Source organism: Liolophura sinensis, chromosome 8, assembly GCF_032854445.1.
Source record: "Liolophura sinensis isolate JHLJ2023 chromosome 8, CUHK_Ljap_v2, whole genome shotgun sequence".
Lineage (NCBI taxonomy): Eukaryota > Metazoa > Mollusca > Polyplacophora > Chitonida > Chitonidae > Liolophura > Liolophura sinensis.
In genome coordinates this window covers 18,889,793-18,912,077 of record NC_088302.1, presented here as the reverse complement: position 1 = coordinate 18,912,077, position 22,285 = coordinate 18,889,793, and the positions used below count along the sequence as shown (strand labels likewise).

General features: G+C 36.8%; 1 protein-coding gene across 3 annotated transcripts in view; it reads right to left on the bottom strand.

The window, feature by feature from the left end:
- Positions 1-1,582: 1,582 nt before the first annotated feature.
- LOC135472703 (limbic system-associated membrane protein-like) overlaps positions 1,583-22,285 on the bottom strand; it is an 87,794-nt gene continuing 67,091 nt past the window's right edge. For 2 of the 3 annotated variants that reach the window (XM_064752332.1, XM_064752333.1), the window contains 6 exons: positions 16,224-16,428; positions 9,099-9,248; positions 7,151-7,279; positions 5,952-6,239; positions 4,403-4,651; positions 1,583-3,515 (listed from right to left, as the gene is read on the bottom strand). In XM_064752332.1, coding sequence (XP_064608402.1) covers positions 3,394-3,515; positions 4,403-4,651; positions 5,952-6,239; positions 7,151-7,279; positions 9,099-9,248; positions 16,224-16,428 — 1,143 coding nt within the window. In that variant the 3' untranslated portion in view covers positions 1,583-3,393. The remainder of the gene's footprint in view (positions 3,516-4,402; positions 4,652-5,951; positions 6,240-7,150; positions 7,280-9,098; positions 9,249-16,223; positions 16,429-22,285) is intronic. The other variant, XM_064752334.1, reaches the window with a different exon arrangement.

Here is a 22,285-nt window from a genome sequence, read left to right as displayed (position 1 = left end):
TCACTCCATGCTCAAAGTGTACGTTGTGATTCTAAAATTAATCATACACAATAGGGAAGTTACAAGTTTGGACTCCTTAAATGTGAAAAAAAAGTCCCACTAAAATTTGTTGAACTTTAGCAACCTCTTGGGATAACAAATGTCCAGCTTCTAAATTTTGTCCATTGTTCGTCAACACTAAATTAGTTTAGAAGCCCATGTTATAGCATAAATGTGATCAAAAATAGTCGGCCAACATTTTTGACATTTCACGTGATACAATACAACTTTAGTGATAAAGAGTTTGAACTCAAAACTCCTCTACTGAAAATAAAAAAAAAATTGCCGAAAATAACAAACCAATAGGAATTCGAGAACCCACTGGTAACTGTGCTTTTGGAGATCGATCACACTGTCGCAATTCTAATGTGACAACGAAGCTTTATGATCATGGGGAAATGGCTATCCTGAACATTTTGAACGTAGCCTGTATCTTTCCTTAAAATCCTCCCATGACTACTGCGTATTGGCAAAATCTGTTGGCTGCCATGTTTCCACATAACTGTAGACATAAAATGCACAAATCTCGGCGAGTAAGGTGCAAATATCTTAAGCACAAGCTGATGAGGTCCAGTCCCAGTTTTGGGCAGGGAATCGGTGCATTTTCCACCTATGTTAGCTGGGATCCTAAAAGATAGTAAGCGGCAGACGGTTCTCCTAGAGCTATTTGCACAGTCTTGCATTTCGTCAAAATCCTGCGCCTATCCGTACATCATAAAATGCTGACTGACAATTAACCTGCTTTGTTTTTTTTTTTTTCGAACAGAGCTCAAAAAAACTATTACACACAGAAGAAAACAAAAAACATAGAAAAGTGTAAAGAACCAAGGAGCTTTATTTCTAGAAACTGGAGTACAGGCTGTACTGGATTATGACCACACACACGCACAAGTGTAGCAAAGCTTGCTATATAGCCCTATTGCATACTGCCCCCTGGTTTCTGACGATTCTGTCATTAATACTGCTTTGTCAATCCGAGTACGAACACAGATCATCTAGAAGTTGCCTACAGAACCATGAGCACCAGGCTGTCACAAATATGCCTTAAACAAACTCATCCTAAACTTAACATATCCGGTCAAAACAACAACAACATGGTTGAGAGAATAAAAAACTGAGAAATATTGTCTGCATATTCGCTCACACTTCCACACATCATCGTAACTGACACTCGCTAAGACGCACACAGACACACAGTGGTAGGCACAGGAAAATATTGGCCAGACGCATCACTTTCTTCCGGTGAGTGCAAGATTGATAAAAATGTAAGGAATAAAAAAATTTTTTATACAGAACATAGTATGATGTGTAAATGAATAATAAGATAATCATGAAATTGTATGGCGAGATTCCTTTAGCACAGAAGTATATGCTATACAGATCTGTGCGTCGTGTGGGAGGTAAAAACATCAAGTCCCATACAAGTAGGAATGTCGTCATGGTAGCAATAAAAACGTCCTGCTCTGCGATGTTTTTTTTCGTGTTAGCCAAACACTGCTCTGCGGTAAAATGGATATATTTACTACGTTCCATTCCACTACTACCCACTGCACTAGATACAGAGATGCAGCTCTGTTTAGTGATTAATACAGAGGGGGTCACTGCTTTTGTCCAATCTTACTGGTAGATTCTGTCAGAGTTGGACCAACCATACATTTGAACAAAAGTGGGCTGGATCTAAACATGTTCGAAGTTTTCGATGCAGGTTCTCTATATATTGTAATCTTTGGGTAGAGAGGAGGAGCATAGCATAAACTAAATCCAAATAGCTCAGCAGGCTAGCTAAATGTGGATTTTTCTGACAAAAAAAAACTTATCGGCTGATATTTACAGATACTGGTGGAATATTACCATGGACATCATAGTAACACTCTTGCAAACAATTTGTTTTGTTATTAATTTTGTTTTTGGATCACATGTCATAAAACAGAACCAGTACCATATAGTTTTGTTCTGAAAATTTGTACAGAAAACTTTGTCTGCAGACTTAATTGTATCAGCATAATGGAATTGTACATCAACAGACAGGTGCATAATTGTTTGGGAGTAGCTAGCCCACTTAAAATGAAAGGGATAAGATATACATGTCATTTATCAACTTATTGTGGAACGAACAGTTTCATCAATTTTACAGGATGTACACTATGTTTCATAAAGAGTTAAAAATCACACAATAATTTATTATAACTCCATAATTTGTTATGGAAACACCATATGTTAAAAAAAAAAAACAGAGTTGTTTACTTTAATAGAAGTTTGGCACAAGTTTCTTTCACAAGTTTAAAAAAAAAACAAAAAAACAAACAATAAAACACTGTATTGTGACTTAAATACATGTACATTTACACATATATCGCCACCAATAAAATCACAGATTTTCTTATTAACAGAACAATGCTGATTTGATTAATTACACATTGGATCATCAACAAAATGAATAAAGCACATAATTGTGAACAGACATGGCAACAGAGTCAGTTTTGAGCACAGTACATAAAAAAAATTCAAACAATAGAAGATCATAACTGCATTGATCATTATGGGATGTGTCAGAAAATTTGATGAAATTAATAAACAAGATTTTCACACTCATAATTCCAGTTTGTTTTTTACAGCCTCTGCTCAACTTGTTGGGCTGTTGTACATGTACGAATATTAATAAAATGTTCATGTACATTTGAGAAAAAAATCAACCAACAGTTCTCCCAGCAGAAAGTTTTCTGCAAACTCTTCATTCCTGCAAGAAATATGACTAGCCTTTCCTTTCAAGTGCATCAATACTTCATCTAGAAGCACAATGTACCAGTGTGTTCCTGCCAATACTGCTACATAGAACAAACAGTGAATCAGTTAGCTCAGAAGAGTTATGTCCCCTTTCTGTTATCGAGTCCAACTGAAAAATTTGATGTTTTGTCGTTTTAGCGTGGCATTTTTTGTAAAGAATCTTGATCTGAGCCACGAAAACAACCTTTGCATTTATTGTATTTAGGCCAAAAAAATGGCTCATTCATTTGGTTCGTGTAGATCACCTTTTTGTCTTCCATTTTGAGGAAAACACATTTTTTCTTTGCACCAAATCAAACTTTTTAGAAGAAATGGCGAGGCGATGCTGGAAGCCCAAGTAGAAATGTTGACTGAGCGTTTAGGGCGAAGATAGTAAGATTCACATTCACATGAAACCACCATGTTGGTAACCATGGCAACAGTTTGTAATGTCATGCTGAAAAATGCTGGTCCCATACACCATTGTCATGAAATGATGTCATGACAGAACAAAGCTGACAGTATTTTGTGAAGTACTGCCAGATGTGTCACATTAACAATTTACTTCCACATCCATTTCCACTGCTTGTCTCATGTTCGCTTCCACACACATATGGAGGTTAAAGCTGATAAAAAGACGACAATAAATATACAGGCATAAGCCCCTTTGTTGGCTAAATTTCCTTTCGACTCCATCTTTTCTCCAGACTTGCCTGCAATTTAAACAGATCTTGGTTATTCAACATACAAAAACATGAATTTAGACATTTTTCTTTTGTTTTTTGTGGACTGGAATAAACACAAATAAATCATCCACTACAAATTTATATTTCATGGACAGAAAACATTTTTTAAAAAAATACTATTAAATAATTTTGCCTCCCGAGAGCTTTAATTTTAGCACTGGTGTATTTGTCCCAATACTTATTTTTTGCCTGACTGAGAAAGGTACTGACGATATGAAACTGACAGATACATGTCAGCCAGGGCATTACAACTCTTTTTGAGGTCGTAAATAGTAGAATCAATTTTATAGGTTTCAGCATTTTATCTATTCCTAATGTTAGCTTATGATTGTTAGTGAATAATCATTGTTAGTGATTGTTAGTAGTATCAGCATGCATGCAGTCAGTTCTAAAAGAAAACTTCATAAATTCAAGAGTCTGAAGGTTCGAGAGCGCCAAAATTATATGGTATAGTATTCGCTGTTAACAGGGTAACATAACAGTAAATAGCATCCAAGATTAAAAATATAGAGAGCAAAGAGGACAAATATAAATTATCAAAAAATATCTAAAGGCATACGGAATTGTCACTGATTTACTGAATTTTATCCATATGGCACATTGTTTAATTCCAGCGAGACCAAGGCTACTGGCTTCATCACAGGAAACCTTAGCTATTTCCACAGTCAGCCAATCAGTGTAGGCTCTGTTTCTCTTGAAATGTCCGAAAAGGAACATACAATACTGAAATGCAGGGTTAAATGAAGAAAACCAAGGGGAGATAATGAGATAGTCAAAAAGGTGATTGCCGCAGCCACCACCACCTCTGTGTGGCGGTAACTCAAATGACCATGCACCCAGTTACCCTAACTTACCCGGGTGCTGGTCATTTTGAGGTGGGGTCTCTCTGGATAGGCCCTTTGTGACAATATCTATTTCTCCTCGGTTCAAATCTTTCTCTCCATGTTCACCTGGAAGATAGCCTTGATTACCGGGTTGCTTGTGCGGATCCGTGGGAACTTTGCTGGGTGGTCGCCAGGTGACCAAGTCTGGCTGTGTGGCTTTGCTGTGTGTGCTGGGTATAGTTGACATTGTCGTCGTTGTGGTTTTGATTTTTTTCCTCTCTGCAGAAATAAGAAATGATATCACACAAATAAATACATGTATTTTACACTTCCTTCAGATAAATTAATTTAATATTTTTAACAATGACTAATTCAAATCATTTCTGAAGGGTGTTTCCTAGAAGTAAACCTAATTATATTTATTTGAGTGTTAATTAAATTCGTACGCATGAAGAGCGCCAGGACACTCAAGCCCAATAGTGGACATGAGATTTTCTAAATATTTCTACTGACATGATCAAGACAAGCATCAAAAAAATGCAGCAAAAAAACAGTCCTCCACCCTGCTGCTTAGTAAAACACGCAGATCTGCCATTTTTATATGAACAGCCTTAAAGATTAATTACATATGCAAAGTTACTGTAATTCTTCAACCTTCTTCACACGTTTGCATGGTGTTTATTCACGCATATTCTGAAGGCATTACTTGGTGTAGACTGATAAAATTATACTTTTTGTGAAGTCCTGACATTGGCCAATCCAACCAATGTAGTTTTGCCTTCAAAATCAAATAAAAAGTATGTATAAATTGCACTGAAATTAGCTCTTCATATGCAACAATGTTGGAGAATTAGGACAGACCTTAAATCATCCACACCATGACAGCAAATCATGCTGTAATCACAACTGGTAAACTTCATAAAACAGCCCCCACAACTGATAGCTTTGAGACAAATTTTTGAAAGGCTAAATTTGATTCTCTTTAAAAGTTACACTTACTCCTTTCATAACTTATATACAAGACAGATGTATGAATAAAAGAAGTTTAACAGGAGCATTTAAACCAAAACATTAAAACTGGAACAGCTTGCCAGTTTCTAAATATCCACTTGTGAATTAAATTCTGAGACTGAGCAGAAAAAATTTGATGTTTTTTGTGTCTTAGTTTCAATGATTTCAACAGTTACACTTAATTCATTTATTTTCCTGTTGTAAAATGCCTCATACTAAAGAACTTTGCACTGATCAATATGATGGTGGTCAATTTTATGACTGAAGGAAACTCGAGTGTTGCGGTAAACCAACGTCTTTTGGCAAGTTACTGATGATCTTTTCCACTTGTAGAATACAGATATGCTTATTATATTGGTGGAATGCATGTGGTCTTAAAAGAAAGTTTCCTTGCGCTAATCATTACATGAGCATCATTGAGTGGGGTAATCTACAACTTACCTGACCATGGCCAGTTTCTGACCCCGCACCTTGTATATCTTATCGACTGATAGGCAAGACCTTAGTGAAAATATTTCATTTATTTGATTGGGATTTTTGCCATACTCAAAAATATCTAACCACTCACCATATAAATACATTGTTTCTTCATCAGATCCTACAGGATTAATAGAGACGCATGTGTATTTCCCATAATCCTCCTCTTGTAAAGAGCGAATTCTCAAACTAAGGGTCAGAGTATCTTCCCCTTCTTCATAGACATCCACCTGGTACTTGTCGTTGTTTTCAATCTCCTCTCCAAACCTCTTCCAGTAGTTCAGAGTGTGAGGATATGCTGTGATGATACATTCCAGGATGGTTTCTCTCCCCCTGACTTGACCAATTCTCCGGTTTGGAAGCTGGATTTCAGGTGGGACTATAAATTAAAAACATAAAATATAAATAATAGAAAACAAAAAGATATCATTAAAACATTAAAAGTTATAGATAATTCAATCAATCAATTATGCCATTATTTATTAGCACTGACCAAAATCGTAACTAATGTTATACTAAACACTGCAACTTTCTACATCTGTGCTGCTAAATTGAAGACCTGGCATGTCACACTAAGGGGAGATAACTTTCACCAATGTCACATCAAGGGGGACAATTTGTCCATGAGCATGTTCTTCCTCTTTCACACTATAATGAACACACTGCATTTTCTGAAGATATATTAATTTATTATTCCTTTCAGACTTTAACCATTTCATCAGTAAACACCATACAACACCAGTCTTAATTTTGTTTTAGCTTCATTTGGTTGACATTAGAAATCTCAACAGTTATAAAAAATCATCTTGAAAATCATACTCCTTAGAGCAATGTGTAGCTCTTTATATTTCGCTTTACATCACTGGCACCAATAGAAAATTTTGTACAGAAATCTTGAACAACGCCAAGGTCACTGGAGTCACTGTAATGAGGCAGGAAGTGATGTCAAAAAACACAAACAATCTGTCTCAACCTTGATCTCCAATAATACTTTATACACATGCATCCTCTTTATTTAGAGTATGGTCAACATGATGCTAACCAAAACCTGAAGCAATTTCATTGAAGAATGCTGATTAAATAGTTCCAGAGGAGGACACAAGTGATAAGACTCAGCGTAAGCAAGCATACATGCGTCTCACAGGCTCCAAAAGTCAATCTTGTCTACTGGTGGCAGTGATGTAAAGCGAAATTAAGGTAGAGAGCCAGACATCCACTGTAAGGAGTATACTTGAAACTATTTCACTCAAAAACAACTACTCAATGAAAAATTTGAGATATGCTTCTCACATTGTACTGTGACTCGTATCTGTCGATTAACCGCAGGAGGAACTCCGTTGTACGCTACACACTCATAAACATCATCACAGAAACGTGAGACGTTGTGGATGATTAAAATCTCACCGCTGACACCGATCTCTGCAACAACATCAATATATGCATTAACTCTTAATAACTTTTAAAAATAATAAAATACCAACAGCGACTGCATTAACAAAGACATGAAATCAACATACATATAACTTGAATATGCACTGAAGTTAATCATACTTGTAATTTCCTCTACAAATATGATCAGCAATAAAGTCACTATGTCTCCTATCACAGGTACCTATGCTTGTCATACATACTATGTAGTAACAGGAGTGCAATGTATAGTGCATTTTTGGAATGCAATGTACAGTGCATTCTTGGAATGCAATGTCTAGTGCATTCTTGGAATGCAATGTCTAGTGCATTCTTGGAATGCAATGTGTAGTGCACTTGTACACATTAATAAAATCATACAAATAACTGCTTACATCCATCAATTTGTTTGTTCTGTTGATCTGAGTTGCATAATGCTGCACTCAAAAGTATTTCACTAATAAAATAGACTCAGTGGATTTTGATTTGCTTAGATTGGCGTTTTATGCTGTATTCAAGAATATATCACTTTTACCATGACAGCCAGCATTATGGTGGGAGGAAACCAAGCAGAGCTCGAAGAAACCAACAACCATCCACAGGTCGCTGAGCTAGTCTTGAACTCACAGCAACCGCATTGGTTAAAGGCTCGTGGGTCATTGCCCCTGGCTGGCATGCTAAACACCTTGGCCACGGACGTCCCCAGACCAGCTTGATCACATCTATGGATGACGGACACTGGGCAGAGGCCCTCTTCCACAGTACCTGGCAAATCTCCTGACATTAAAGAAGCAGCTAGATCAGCTTTAACTAAAGAAATGCATCATCTAAAAGGTCGTGTTTTATTTATTTAATGCAGATTCCAAATAAAATAAATAATTTTTATGATTGTTTTAATTCTTTTTTTACAGCAAGAAAATGCAAAAATCACTGAGGTTCTACAGTGGCCATTGTACACAAAATAGGATGACTAATGTCACAATTCTTTTTCGTCTCTAAACGTGCTCCAACTTTCATAGTTCCACATAAACTACAGATATAAATCCCCATATTCCTCAACCTTTTTGCATATGAAAGGCAACTTTCAATGCAATTTATGCACACTTTTATTTTGATTTTGAAACAAATTTACTTTGGTGGGATTGGCCAATTTTAGGACTTCACAAAAAGATGAATTTTATCAGTCTACACAGAATAATGAGCTCAGAATTTGCTTGAAGAAACACCTTGCAAATACAGGAATCAGACCATGCTTCAGCTGGTTCAAAATGGCACAAAAAGCCCACAGTTGAATCGCTAGGACTGAATTATGGTTTTCTCTGCAAATATGCACTTGACCGGCCCGGATAGCACAGTTGGTAGAGCGTCCGCTTCGGAAGCGATAGATCCAGGATCAATCCTGGGTCAAGTCACACCTAAGATTTTAAAAGAGGGAGGTGCAACAACTGGCTGACTCGTATCAGTATAATGACTGGGGTGGGGTGGCTTATTTGCCTTCGGTAAGGCGTCTCAGTGAAGCAGCACTAGATAAAAGAGCAGTGGAAATCCGTCCTCCAACAAGGAGGTACATTACGTACACCTCAAGGATTCCTTCATCGTCATATGACTGAAAAATTATTCAGCACAATGTTAAAGCCCACTCACTCACTCACTCACTCAAATATGCACTTAAAATATGAATATGTAAATAATATCTATACTTTACAGTATTATGCCTCTATGCTTCATATGTATTATATCTACATCTAGTTTAAGACAAACCCTTGAGTGCTTTATTACGTCAAAATTATTCTCCACATTGTTTGTAAAATGACTTATTCACTCAACCTACTTTCTTTCTGGGTGCCTGCCTGGGTGGGGAGCCTAAACCATGTAACCTCTGGGTGGGGCACACCCGTTACATTACACACTAGCATCACGGTGTCCCCTTCCTCTGCAACCATGTCCGACGATGACAGTTGATCGATGATTGCCGATGGAACTGTCAACAAAAAATTGTTTGTTTGTTATTCATATACCCTTTAAATTCATTAAATCGTAAGCCACTAATCACAAACTGAATTACTTATTACCTGATTCATCTATAGTTCTGTAGTATTCGTCATTTAATCTGAACTGATTAATTGGTGATTATTGCTCAATATTTGGATCCCTACATGGCTGTGGTCAGCTTCATGGGTGGAGTAAAATAACCGCCTTTCGGCAACTAACTGATGAACTTTTACACATATGACACACATTTTCTCTCTCACAGGAAGCTCTATTAGGAATACAAATCATCCATCAATGAAAACAATGTCTGGAGATTTTAGGCCTGAATATCTTCCTATTACCATGCAAAGACCGTACAATGTTGTGATAATTGTGTGCAGCATTTAGGTCAACATATATGCTGTATTTAATTATACTTAAGTTTCAAATTCCAAAGTCAGGAACCCATTCACCAGCAACACAAGTTAGTTGTCTCGACCATTCAGCCAATGGGCCTTCCACAAATTTACATGTCAGAGGTAAACATGAAGACCCACTGAACAAAAAAACATTGGGTTATGATGTTAAGAGATCAACTTTTCAGCCCAACTGGCAGAGGCCATAATCTATAAATCCAGTCTTTCTTATGCATGCTTCAAGATTTCAGCAGCCAAGAAAATAACGTTAACATTTGTTTTTGGTGATTTAATTATGTCAAGTAGGCTCAATCTATACAAGAGGACATGATCAGGCAAAGCTTTTAAGACTTATAAGATCTACAGTGAATGAGATTTGTACCTCAACAAGGAACACAGAACCAGAAAGTCAATTTCGCTGCGAGAATGTCTGCATTAATCGCTGGAGTCACACGATTTCCTCCGCCACCAAAATTGGCGTATATTGACGGGGTGGGTTTGGAGACGCAAAGGGAATAAGGGGGCCTGTAATGAGCACAGTTTGACCACTCCGGAGACTTCCCCCTTCTTCAGGTCGACTCAGACTCCTTATAATCTGCATATTCTCGAAGGATTTATATCGCGCAAATCGACAGCTGACTGTCGCACCAATCAAATTGATGGTGTGCCGTTTCTGTGAAGGTACAAGAGGGTGCGCTGTTATAATAAGGACTGGGCCGAAAGTGTTGGGCCCCCTGTGTAACAGTGATGCCAAGTGACAGACCAGCAACAGGAAATTGAATTTGGCTCATTGCTCCAGGAAAGAGGGCCTCGGGAAAGTTTGTATGGATTTCTTCCAATACATCTCCCACGAGACGAAAACAAGAGTTGCCTCACATCACAGGCGATATAGCCACTGGTCTGTGTAACCGCCAAATGATATTCCCATGCATGGAGAGCCAGGCCGGTCGTGCTCTATTCACTGAGTATCATATCGCCGGTGATCTCCATGCAGATGACATGGATCAATTGCCGTGTATAAAGCAATCACACAAGTCGAATCTTCGGCTGATATTTTGTGGTTTAATAAGTCGATAAGACATTTGTCAGACTTTCACAACGTCAGAAGGATGCTTGATGACCCCAACAAACGATGAACACCTTTATAAATGGATATGTTCACATGGATGACAAATGGCCGAAAAGAAAATTGTAATTTTGCCACAGCTAGATTGTGCTATACATACAGGCCCTAAAATTCACATTAAAAAGTATATTTGAAGAGGCAAATAATGAACCTATCCTAAAACATCACTTTTACTGCTGATTTTTTTTCTAGTAGGATATTATCCTAGTTTCCAAACAGGACTCAAAAATACTTTGTAAGATCAGTACACCTCTTAGAATCGAGCAAAATGAATAATTATCAAATACAATAGATTTCAAATGTTAGATTACATACCATTATTTTCTGTCTAATGACATTCTGAAGTTTGTACAAGAAAAACTAGATTTATAGATTTGATGTCTGTCATTTGGGTTGAAATGTGGATCTTTTAACATTTCAGTCAAGAGAATCAAGTACAAACCTTCAAGCTGTCCACAATTTTTGTAGAACTTTTTTCTCCTCATCTTAGCAATGCTTTAATGTTTCATTATTTTTTTTACTATTCCAAGGACTTGAATATTCAAGTCAAGTTTCTGGTAATTTACAGCCAGTTTAATTCCCTAATAGCTTTAAAACTGGCCAGAAATGATGAAACGATGCATTAACAACAAATGGCAATTGAAGAAATTCCAAATAACATTTGGACGTGGAGTTTAAAGAGCAAACTGAGGTTTGCATTTGATTTTCACTTCCGAATGTTCATGCATGGATGACAAGACTTATCATAATAATGTAAAGATCTTACTTAGTAATTTTACTTTCGTTTTATTTTACCTCCAATACTTCTGACTAAATGCACAATGACCTTTTTGATGACCTGAAGATATTCTTCAATGCAAAATCCTGAGACAGTTCAATGAAGTGAAAAATGTTTTTAAAGTCTTCATCTGTCCTATGTCTTGAAATAAAAGTATTTTATTTTCACAAACTTTACAAGACCCCCTAAAAATTACAAGAAAATAGGCAAATGTGAACAAGTAAAAAAAAAAAAAAAAAACCCTCCCAAAGTGCAGAAATCATGAAGATGGAATGCTAAAATTATGAGACTAGAATTATTCATCAACTTTGCTAAGCGTAAAAGAGGAGCCATTTCAACTTTTCCCCTCTCCAGCAATCAACAAAACAATGGATTGACATGCCTCTTTGACTGATTGGGACGAACTCCTGTTGAGTATGGGAGGACGGAGTTCCGTGGATGAGGGGAAGACAAGGAAGAATGCATCATTCATCCATGTGAAAGTGAATTAGTGTATACGGGGCGAAAAAAGCAGAGTATGTAACTGTGACAGAAAAAAGAGCACCAATCAAAAGTAAAAGGCAGTAGAGCACTTCATGTCATAACCATTATCAAACCGCTGTCGAGTGGATGCTTTTTTTTCACCACTGGTTAATTTGTCTTTTACAAAAATCAATAGACTAGCGATCAAACCCAATGCATCATTTCAAGAGGTTAAGAATTGCGCCAGCCTCATCCCGTGCGATTACAGCATTCCTCAAAACCAAGCGTCCGGACGGAGACCATCTACTGCTCATAAACAGATCAATTAGAAGACAAAAATACAAAACATTTTCTGCATCAAACTATCAAATTCAAAGCACCTTTTTTTTATGTCATTTTTTGTCTTCATCCAGAGCTGATTCGCATCGTTTCAACAATAAGCATTTATGCAGACTTGTCAAACTGAGATAAGGCACAACTCAACAGTGACTTAAAGAAATAAACTACCATGATGCAAATTTTATCTTACTCCAAATCACCATGAAAAATACTTTAAGGACATGTTTGATATACATTCCAAGAGGAGAAGGAAAAACAAAACAGAGATGAATACCAATAGCCTAATGACATATACATACAATCCTCTCTGTGGGTCCTTACTCCCTAACCAGCACTCTTCCTAACCCCTCCACCATTACTTCATCTCTCGTTAAAACTTGCCAGCTATACATGTACGTTGGGTTTGATTAATTTCTGCCATATACTTGGTCATTATTTTCTCCGCCTTGGTCCAGTATTTGAGCCCATATATGTCAGATCCCCGGGCAATTTTGGCTGCATTCTTGATCATTACACAGGACTGCCTGTACATATCAATCAGTACAAACCCAACTATTCTCTCTTTAATATTTGCTGCGGGAATTACTTCCCCTGTCAAGCTGTCAGGGAAATAGGGATTGGTGGATACGTGTTTTCCTGGTTAATTACGCTCTTGCATGCACAGGACTTTTTCGGTAGTGAAGCTTGCCTAACCAGTAGGTCCTTCATTTGAACCTAGATTGTAGCATCCGTGGTCTTACCGAATCTATCTTTGATAAGGCCAAAATTACATGAGGAATCCACAATTCCGATTCCCAATGAAAAAATCCTTCCTTAAATTGATGTTCTCTTTGAAGCTGACGGTTTTTTCCCTCAACTGGCCATGAGTTTATCATTAAAGTCCAAGTTCCCAAATATATGTAATAGAAAAAACTAGCCCATGCTCTATGACATAGCGCCGTTTTCTGATCCCAATCAAGAGCAATTCTTTCTCCGATATTGATTAGGTGGTGCACTAGAAATCTATAACTAAACTGAATGATGTATTTTGTGTGTACTGCAACAATTGGATGAAACGAGAGTGGGGAAAACAGAACGGGGAAATAAAACAGGGAAAAAGAGGCCGATAGCTTGTCAATAACATCCACTACATGGCACTCTTTAAGGCTCATGGCCGGGTGCCTGAAAATGTTGGATCATCGAACAAGCACTTGATGGTCCTTGATGAACCCGGAATTAATGGGCTCGAAATTTAACACCACCCGCGGGATTCGATACTCCTAGGCACAACTGGCCAACAGCAAAATTTGCCACCAAACGTATATGCAATGGAAATCACTCAAGCAGCATCATGGGTGTTGGGAACACTTTGAAGGCATGTCCATCTGGAAGCAAACAAAATTTTTATTCTGTGCTAGCTGTCCATAACACACTGGCCCATGCATACAGTCTTCAGACTGCATGACAATAGCAGACAACCTAGCCAAATCAGCCTGCAATCTCTATGGGAAAGTTAGAGGCTCAGTGTCCTGGCTTAACACCCATCCCAATCCAATTCTACCAACATTTTCCCCCCATCTCTTAAGCCGTGTCATTTATCATGTGGAGGGAACCTTACAAGAGTGTGTAATGATGGTGTGACAATGCACTGAGACACAGACACAGTGCGCATCCTACCAGGCCAGGCTCAATCCCAGAGTGCATTGGTTAATTGTAGTCTAGGGAAGCCAAGTCATTAGCATTTGACACCTCCACTTTTTTCCCACACGTTCCCTTAAAAACACACCTGAATAATGCAGAAACGCAACCCAAAGCTTTCCCTTTTCATCTGAATGGACGCTTGAGAATTTTGGTTAAAGTGCTTGGAATGGTGTTCCATAGCTTTTCACCCCTAGGGCATTAGTCTAACACTGACAAGCTTGGCCTTTAGGCAGAGGTTCCTCTCTTCAAAACTAAACTAAATGTCCTTGGGCTAAGTAAACATGAGAAAGAAAAACACTAGAGCGATATAGGAAATTGGTGTAGCTGTCAGAGGGATATTTGCTACATTAATACCCACGATAGGGAAATATCCTCTAATGGAAGAGCTTGTGAGTGGTCGTCCTGACTGACACATCATCCAATGCCGCTGCATATGGGGGATTTTACCCTCTCCATTTCATGGCTATCATAATTTCCCTGAGCACCCCTAAGGAGCTTTAGCCCATCTTTTTTTTTTTTTTTTTTGCACCATTGAAGACATTGCATCATTAGTCAAGCTTGCATGATAGATACAGATCAGCCAGACGGGCTGGCAGCTTCGTCAAAACTAACAGCACTCAAATATTTGTCGAAAAATCCTTTAATAGTACATATCTTGTGAATGTGTAATTCTACATTTCTATAGCCCTGGGACTTTAACCAAACTCTCTTCCGAGGATCTTAAGCTAAATAGCACACACATCCTGCACTTTTTTCTGCCTCAAACGACACAAAGCTGGCCAACAAATATGAGGATTCCACAATAATCCTTAACTGATGGTTTTATGGAGGATTTATTTTACATGACCTGATAAAGTGCATTAACTAGACAAAAGCAATACCAGCTGTTGTTAATATATAATGTTTGATGGCATGATTTTTATGGTAAATGGGCTCTTTTGAAAGCATAATCCTGTCTTCTTCATCATTTTGTTGTTGTTTTTTTTCACTTAGATGCTTAAACAAAATATTCATTGCATCATAAGAAGCCACTACTGACTAGGATTGGACAGTTTTGCTATTAAAGCTCCATGCCTTAAGCTTGGATGAAAACAAAACAGCAATATTAGAGCTAAACCGAAAACAACCATATTTGTTTTCCTTCAGAAACTGTATATCCCTAGAGCTGTTAATTAAATGCATCATTAAACAAATTTAATCAAGGATTTCTTTTTACTTTCAGTCAATGGAATACAGACATTTAAATTTAAAAGGTCAACAGCCCTAGTAAATAACCAGTTCAAAGTGGTAGGAAGGCAGGACCCAGATTTGATCTCATAATCTCACTGATGAAAGGTTTAGCTGAATCATTTGGGTGAACCTTGATAATCATAAATGGTAAAAGGCATCTGTATCTTAGTCAACAATCATGAAGGACATTTCTGGTCAATAGTCATGTGACTAATTTCCAAAACACATTCAGCATAAACCAAAAAGAGCTAAATTAGGTCAATCGGGCTCTTTGTATCTTCCATGAACAACGGCAAGAACTAAGAAAGTATATAGTGAAAGAAATTAGGATGTGAAGATGTCATATAAAGCAGTCTATCAGCAGTCACAAGCTTTCAATCATGCCAGAGAAACACACAGATATTTTAAGCCAGGAAAACACAGATATTTTAAGCCAGAAAAACGCACAGAATATTTTAAGCCAGAAAAACACACAAGAATATTTTAAGCCAGAAAAACACACAGAATATTTTAAGCCAGAATATTTTAAGCCAGAAAAACACACAGAATATTTTAAGCCAGAATATTTTAAGCCCGAAAAACACACAAAATATTTTAAGCCACAAAAACACACAGATTATTTTAAGCAAAAAAAAACACAGAATATTTTAAGCCAGTAAATCAGATCCATATCCAAATCATCCACCGCGCTGATTAAAATTCATTATTCTTTTTTTTTTTTATCAAAAATATGTATCTCAGTTGTGGTTTAATTGCAACTGTTCACATACATATCCAACATGGTAATTTGTGAAGACTTCTTATTATCACATGTTGCCCTCCACTGTTTCCGGTTTCCTCCCACCATAATGCTGGCCGCAGTCGTATCAGTGAAATATTATTCAATACGGCATAAAACTTCAATCAAATAAATAAAAAAATATTTCCACATATGCTTGTAAGTTAAACTTTTACCTTGCACATGCAGGTAGACTTTTTTTGTTTTGACCGGGTCGGTGTTAATCTGACAGGTGTATTCTCCTTGATCTGAATACTTGACATCCCGGATGTGGAGATTCCATTCCTTAATGTAAGGACGGTTAATGCTGATTCGATCATCATCTGTTGTTCGCTTGTTTTCAAATGTCAACAACACGGCCTTTGGGTTGGTCCAAATCACCTGAAACCACAGAGAGCCACAGAAATGCTATTTAATTGGTGTGAATTTATGGTGAACTCTTTCAAGTATTTGTTAAGAACACAGTCAGAATTTCCATTTATACTGATGCCGTGCCTGCCAGTTAATAGCTCTATTGTTCTGAGTATCAGAAAGTGGTCCCAACAGGTGCAGCACAAGTCCTTATTTCCTACTTCTATGAATACTATATTTCACCGAAAGTTTTGTCTGTACAAATGCCGATAAATACTGTAAAGTGATACATTTAATATCAACAATTAAGTTAAGTTTTTCTCATAAGAAATTAATCAGACGTCTCAAAACCAAAACATGACCCTGCAGCCTCTCACCAATGCAGTTGATGTGAGTTCAAGTCTAGCTCATGCTGGCTTCCTCACATGGGAAGTTCTGGCAGCAACCTGCGGATGGTCATGGGTTTCCTCCCACCATAATGCTGGCCGCCGTCATATAAGTGAAATATTCTTGAGAACGGCGTAAAACACCAATCAAATAAATAAATAATAAATAAACACAAAACCAAAACTCTTTAAATTGCCCCACAACGTGGAGGCATCAATCAGAATCAAGCATTAGGCTATTCAAATTTAGCAAGTGTTATACCTTCAACAACCAACATTCAGCAATGCTTTCATAAACACAGAATCCATAGAAACAACTTTCATAGAAACCATGCTATTTAATTTGACCAAATGTTATGTCTTCAACAACCAATATTCAGCAATGTTTTCATAAATATAAATTTCTACCTTTGTTCATAATATAAAGAGAATTTCAGACAGCTGATTAACACAAAAAGGTAAACATATCAACTTCCCAACAACCAGCTACCTGACATACGTTCTCTTTATAATTTAGATCAAACCGTTCCAATTTACTAGCTTCAGTTCTTTTGAAAATGTAATAAAACACAGTAAAAACAAACACTGACTTCCCAGTTGATGATGCAGTTAATTAGCATTTCTTCAAAACATCAAATAATGTTTCTGTTTCTATTCATTATATGCCTGAACATGACAGATTATTACTTAAAGCTTACATTACTGGCTGGATCTTCCTGGCATTAACACTTCATAATCTAAAAAAGCCACTAGAATAAGTAATTCAGATGATTGTATACAAGCACAGTGCTTTTTCAGATAATCAACACTTGTGTATACTTTTCACGACAAGCAGAAAATGGGTATGTCCCAGAGTGCCTCTATATTTCAGTGATCACATCATCCCTCACAAGGACACCATTCTTTTCTCCTAGCTTTGTAATGGAAGAACCTTAACACCAATTCCACAAATTTACCATATTGATAATTCCAGCAGTGGGAAAACCTATAAAATTACCCAACACACAATTATCTTGACCCCCCCATCACGAAGGAAATTCCCCTTGGGACTTCCCCTTTTTTGGGGTAAAGAAAAATCAATACGGGCACTTTCGCGTAAGGGTATACTGAGAACAACTCCACAATGGCATTTTTAACTTAATTAAATTAAAACATTTAAATGAAATGGTTATTTTACATCCAAGGATCAAAAATTTGGATACACCTAAACCAAATGTTATATTGTTAAATATTTCATGAATGGATAATGGAAAATGATCCACAAAAGTTTCAACCCAAATACTTCATCTTTGGAAGCAAATAAAGTAAAAGAATATTAAGTTTTGGTGCTGAAACTACATTTTTACAGTAGGATGCATATATCATCCTAACTTCCACACAAATCTCAAAACACCTTTCTAGGATCATCAGAACTCTCGGAATCTGACAAAATGAGTAATTTAGTCACAAGCCAAAGTTTAGGTCATGTATCGCAATTTCCATCATCATCGTTTAAACAATGTCTAAAATATGAAATACATCCAGTCCCATGGACTCCTGCAAAATTGCTGGCATTTAATGAACGACAAATCCTTAATCAGATGCCCCAAAACCAAGGAAGCAAGAAAACAACTTCACTCTTGTGGAACAGAATATTAATCAGGATTAGCTAGAACATGTCTCTTGCGAGAGATATTCTGACAAATTGCACTTTCAGATTCTGTTTTTATAAAATATGGAATTCTCTACCGATTATGACAACACTCCTCCTACTCAGGAATTTGAAAGAATTTGATATCTCTATCTAATTAGTGGTTGCGTGTGACTCATACTGGTTGGGAGATCTGCACATGCTCATTATTGGCAAAGGCTAAAAGAGCCTTCTTATGAGATCATTGGCTGGTTGAACGTACTACAAAATTCTATAACTCTCTTCTTATTTTTCAGGATGTCAACAACTGCATTTTCTTCATGCCTTGTAGGCGGAATCCACATCTGACTACCCAGTAAAGCTCTAAACGATATGCCTGTATCTGCATACCGCATTGAAAGGAAAAGTTGACAGAAAACAAGATCAGTAGCTCCGGCACTGCATTTACCCCAAAGGCCAAATTTCTACACTGACAAAAATCACAATTATTGATGGAAAACCCACAGAAAAAATCTTGTGATATGCTACAAGAGGTCAAAGAATACTGCACACGGCAAACAGTATCGACTACATGAACAATCATTTCTTTCCCATAAAAGTCTTCTCTAAGCCAATGATGAGTTTTAAGCCAAGATAAATCAGCCATATTGTTGGTCAGTGTACGATGATTCGGTCGTTCAGCCAAAACCTCTTATGCTCTTTAGGGAGCCATTCCACAATCCAAATATTGATTTTAAATTCCTGCGGGACAAAGACGAATTACCACAAGCAGATACAACGTAATGTTCCAATGAACTTTGCAAAGAGAAACTAATCTAATGCTCACACAACAAGTAATATCAGATTGATCATCTATCAAAAACACAAAGTCACCCATATTCTTCTTTTGGTGTTAAATGAAGGTCTAATTATTAAACAGCCAATGGTGCATCCAGCAACTGTTTCAACCCAATAAGCACAGCCTCAAAAAGCACTCACAATACTTTGACATGAATGCTAGAAGCAAAGATTAAGAAATGCACTAAATCCCTTTTCCTTCAACTAGAGTTCTAAAGTTCTTAAGTGTCTTACCCAAGAAAAATGTCAAAAATATGAACAGCAATGCATGTAATACACACTTAAGCTGTTTGTGGGATCATAAAGAACTGGGACATGTAAAGCTCAAGTGAAGAGATGTCAGATGTATGTACAGAGCAAGGAGGATTACTGTAACTTTACGCAACCTTTACGCACATTCGCAGGCTTTTTTTAAGCAAATTTTGAAGGCATTATTCTGTGTTGACTGATACAATTACACTTGTTGTGAAGTCCTGAAACTTCACAATCCATCCAATGTAGTTTTATCTCCAAAATCAAACTAAAAATGTGCTAAATTGCACTGACAGTTGCTCTTTCATATGTGAAAAGGTTGAGGACTCAAATCAGGGATAGCCATATATATGACCTGATAAAAACATAAAAGAAAGTATACATCAGTACATTCTATTTCCATATTAAAGTCATATGGCCCAAATGACTGTCTAAATTCTTTCAGCAAAATGAGCCAATAAAGCGCTTCAGAAAAGAGAGAAAACAAATCTTCTTAAGAGATTTCTAAGAATCCTGGTCATGGTTTTTGATTTTCAGACCAAGAAAAATTTTCAGCCAAACAAATCTCCATGGAGAATTTCTAAGTATTCCCGCTCTTCAGAATTAATTACAGAAGTTCTAGTCAATGCTATACACCCATGCCTTGTACATGTAATAAGGTAATTATAACGCAGCCAAATGTCTAGGACTATGAGACATAACTGACGGATATTTACATTTAGATATATGACATCCTTCCTATTGTCTGCTATATCTATACATACTGAGCAGCTGGGGTCATGAATAATTCACTTGTGATGGCAAAAGTAGCCAGACAGAGCGAGTATCATTATTCACAGGTGGATTTGTAAATTACTCAGCATGTTTCCACAAATTCTTAATGCACCCCCACCCCCCCCCCCCACCACCACCACCTCTGATCAACCAAAATAAAAAAAATTTAAAAAATGCTGCATTTGACTTAAACTTTGTTCCATTACTTAGTTACTCATTTTCCTTGATTCAGAGAGTTCTACTGATCCTAGAAAGGCGTTCCGAGCTTTGTTTGAAGATTAGATATCCTGCTGGAAAAATATAAGTTTCAAAACCAAAAGTAATATTTTTGGTACTGAACACAGAGTGATTTACAAGGGCGTCAAAACGATCATGAAAATGCTATTTCAGTGAGAGGGCGGTGCTAAAATGGCAGGCTGGGTAGAACAACTTAGTCACTTAATACCGCAATAGACTGATCATTGGTAGTCATAAATATTGTTTATTGTCCTTTAATCTTATGCATTTCGCAAACTCGTACTAACCTGTACATGTGCATCTCGCATGGTTGCAAGGTGTTGATTCTGACATATTCTGAAGGCATTATTGTGTGTAGAATGATAAAATTATACTTTTTATGAAGCGCAATTGGGCAATCCAAACGATTTTTGTCTCCAAAATCAAATGATAACTGTGCATAAATTACATTGAAAGTTGCTCTTTCAAACCAATGAAAGCAATCAACAATGCTTACATTTAGCAATCAACAATGCTTATAGTGCCATTTGCACAGAATAACATACGTGTAATTTTCAGACCACTTGTCTCCCACCATTATGGTCTTATCTAAATTTACATGTCATCCATGGAAAAGATCAGCAGGCACTTGCCAAAGGTTGAGTGGATCACCCATGCGCTTTAGTTTCCTTCACCCATTGTAAAACTCGCTGCCATCATATATGTAAAAATATCTTGAGTATGCTGTTATATAACAATCACATAAATAAATTCAAACACATGCATGAATGAGACATTCTTTATACACAAAATTTAATGTTAGACGTACATATATCAAACACCCCATGATTGTAAAATATTATTGTAATTTTTCCACCTTTTCGCACATTTGCAAGGTGTTTATTCAAGAATATCTGAAGGCATTATTCTGTGTTGACTGATAAAATAATACTTTTTGTGAAGCCCTGAAATTGACCAATCTAACCAATGTGGTTTTATCTCCAAAATCAAGTTGAAAATGTAGATAAACTGCACTGAAAGTTGCTCTTTCATGCGCAAAAGGTTGAAAAATTAATAAGGTAATGCCAAAATTATCCAGTATTTAGTTCAGATTCCTCCCAAAATCATCTGGATATGCGGAAGTTTTTAACTGAATTTGAAACAATTATGTAAAATTAAGGAAAATTTTTTGAATTCCAACTTTCCAAATTAACACTCAATCTGCATAATATGCAGATTGCATGTAAATTTGGAAAGTTGGAATTCTTCCCTCAGTAAAAAAAAAAAACATCTACACACAATGATTAATCTTAATACCAATCGTTTAAACAATTTCAAATATGTGGCAGTTTTTTATTCACAACTAATATGTATGAACGAAAAAATATTTGGACCACAATATAATACAGAATATATTCATGATGCAGTGGCATTTATGTGTAAGAGACACTAAGCTAATATAAGGTCCCAGTAGGCGGCACAAATTTACCAGAACAACAGAATTTAAACTCCACTCAAAAAAAAGCTTTTTGCAGCTGTAGGATCCACTTGGGACAAACTAAGTAGCAGCGAACAAAAACATGAATAACACCTCAATTCTCCATTAACTCTACATAGTAAACTACGGGATTCAATGCAAAAAGCGTCGCCTAGATTTTATTATAAGGCAGTGTGAAAAACAAGAGACAGATATTCTGGAGAAAAGAGAAAGTGAGAGATGGGCGAGTCAAAACAATAGTAAATTCCTGCTTTTCACGCATAGCCTTTGATACACAAGTTGTTTCCATGATTT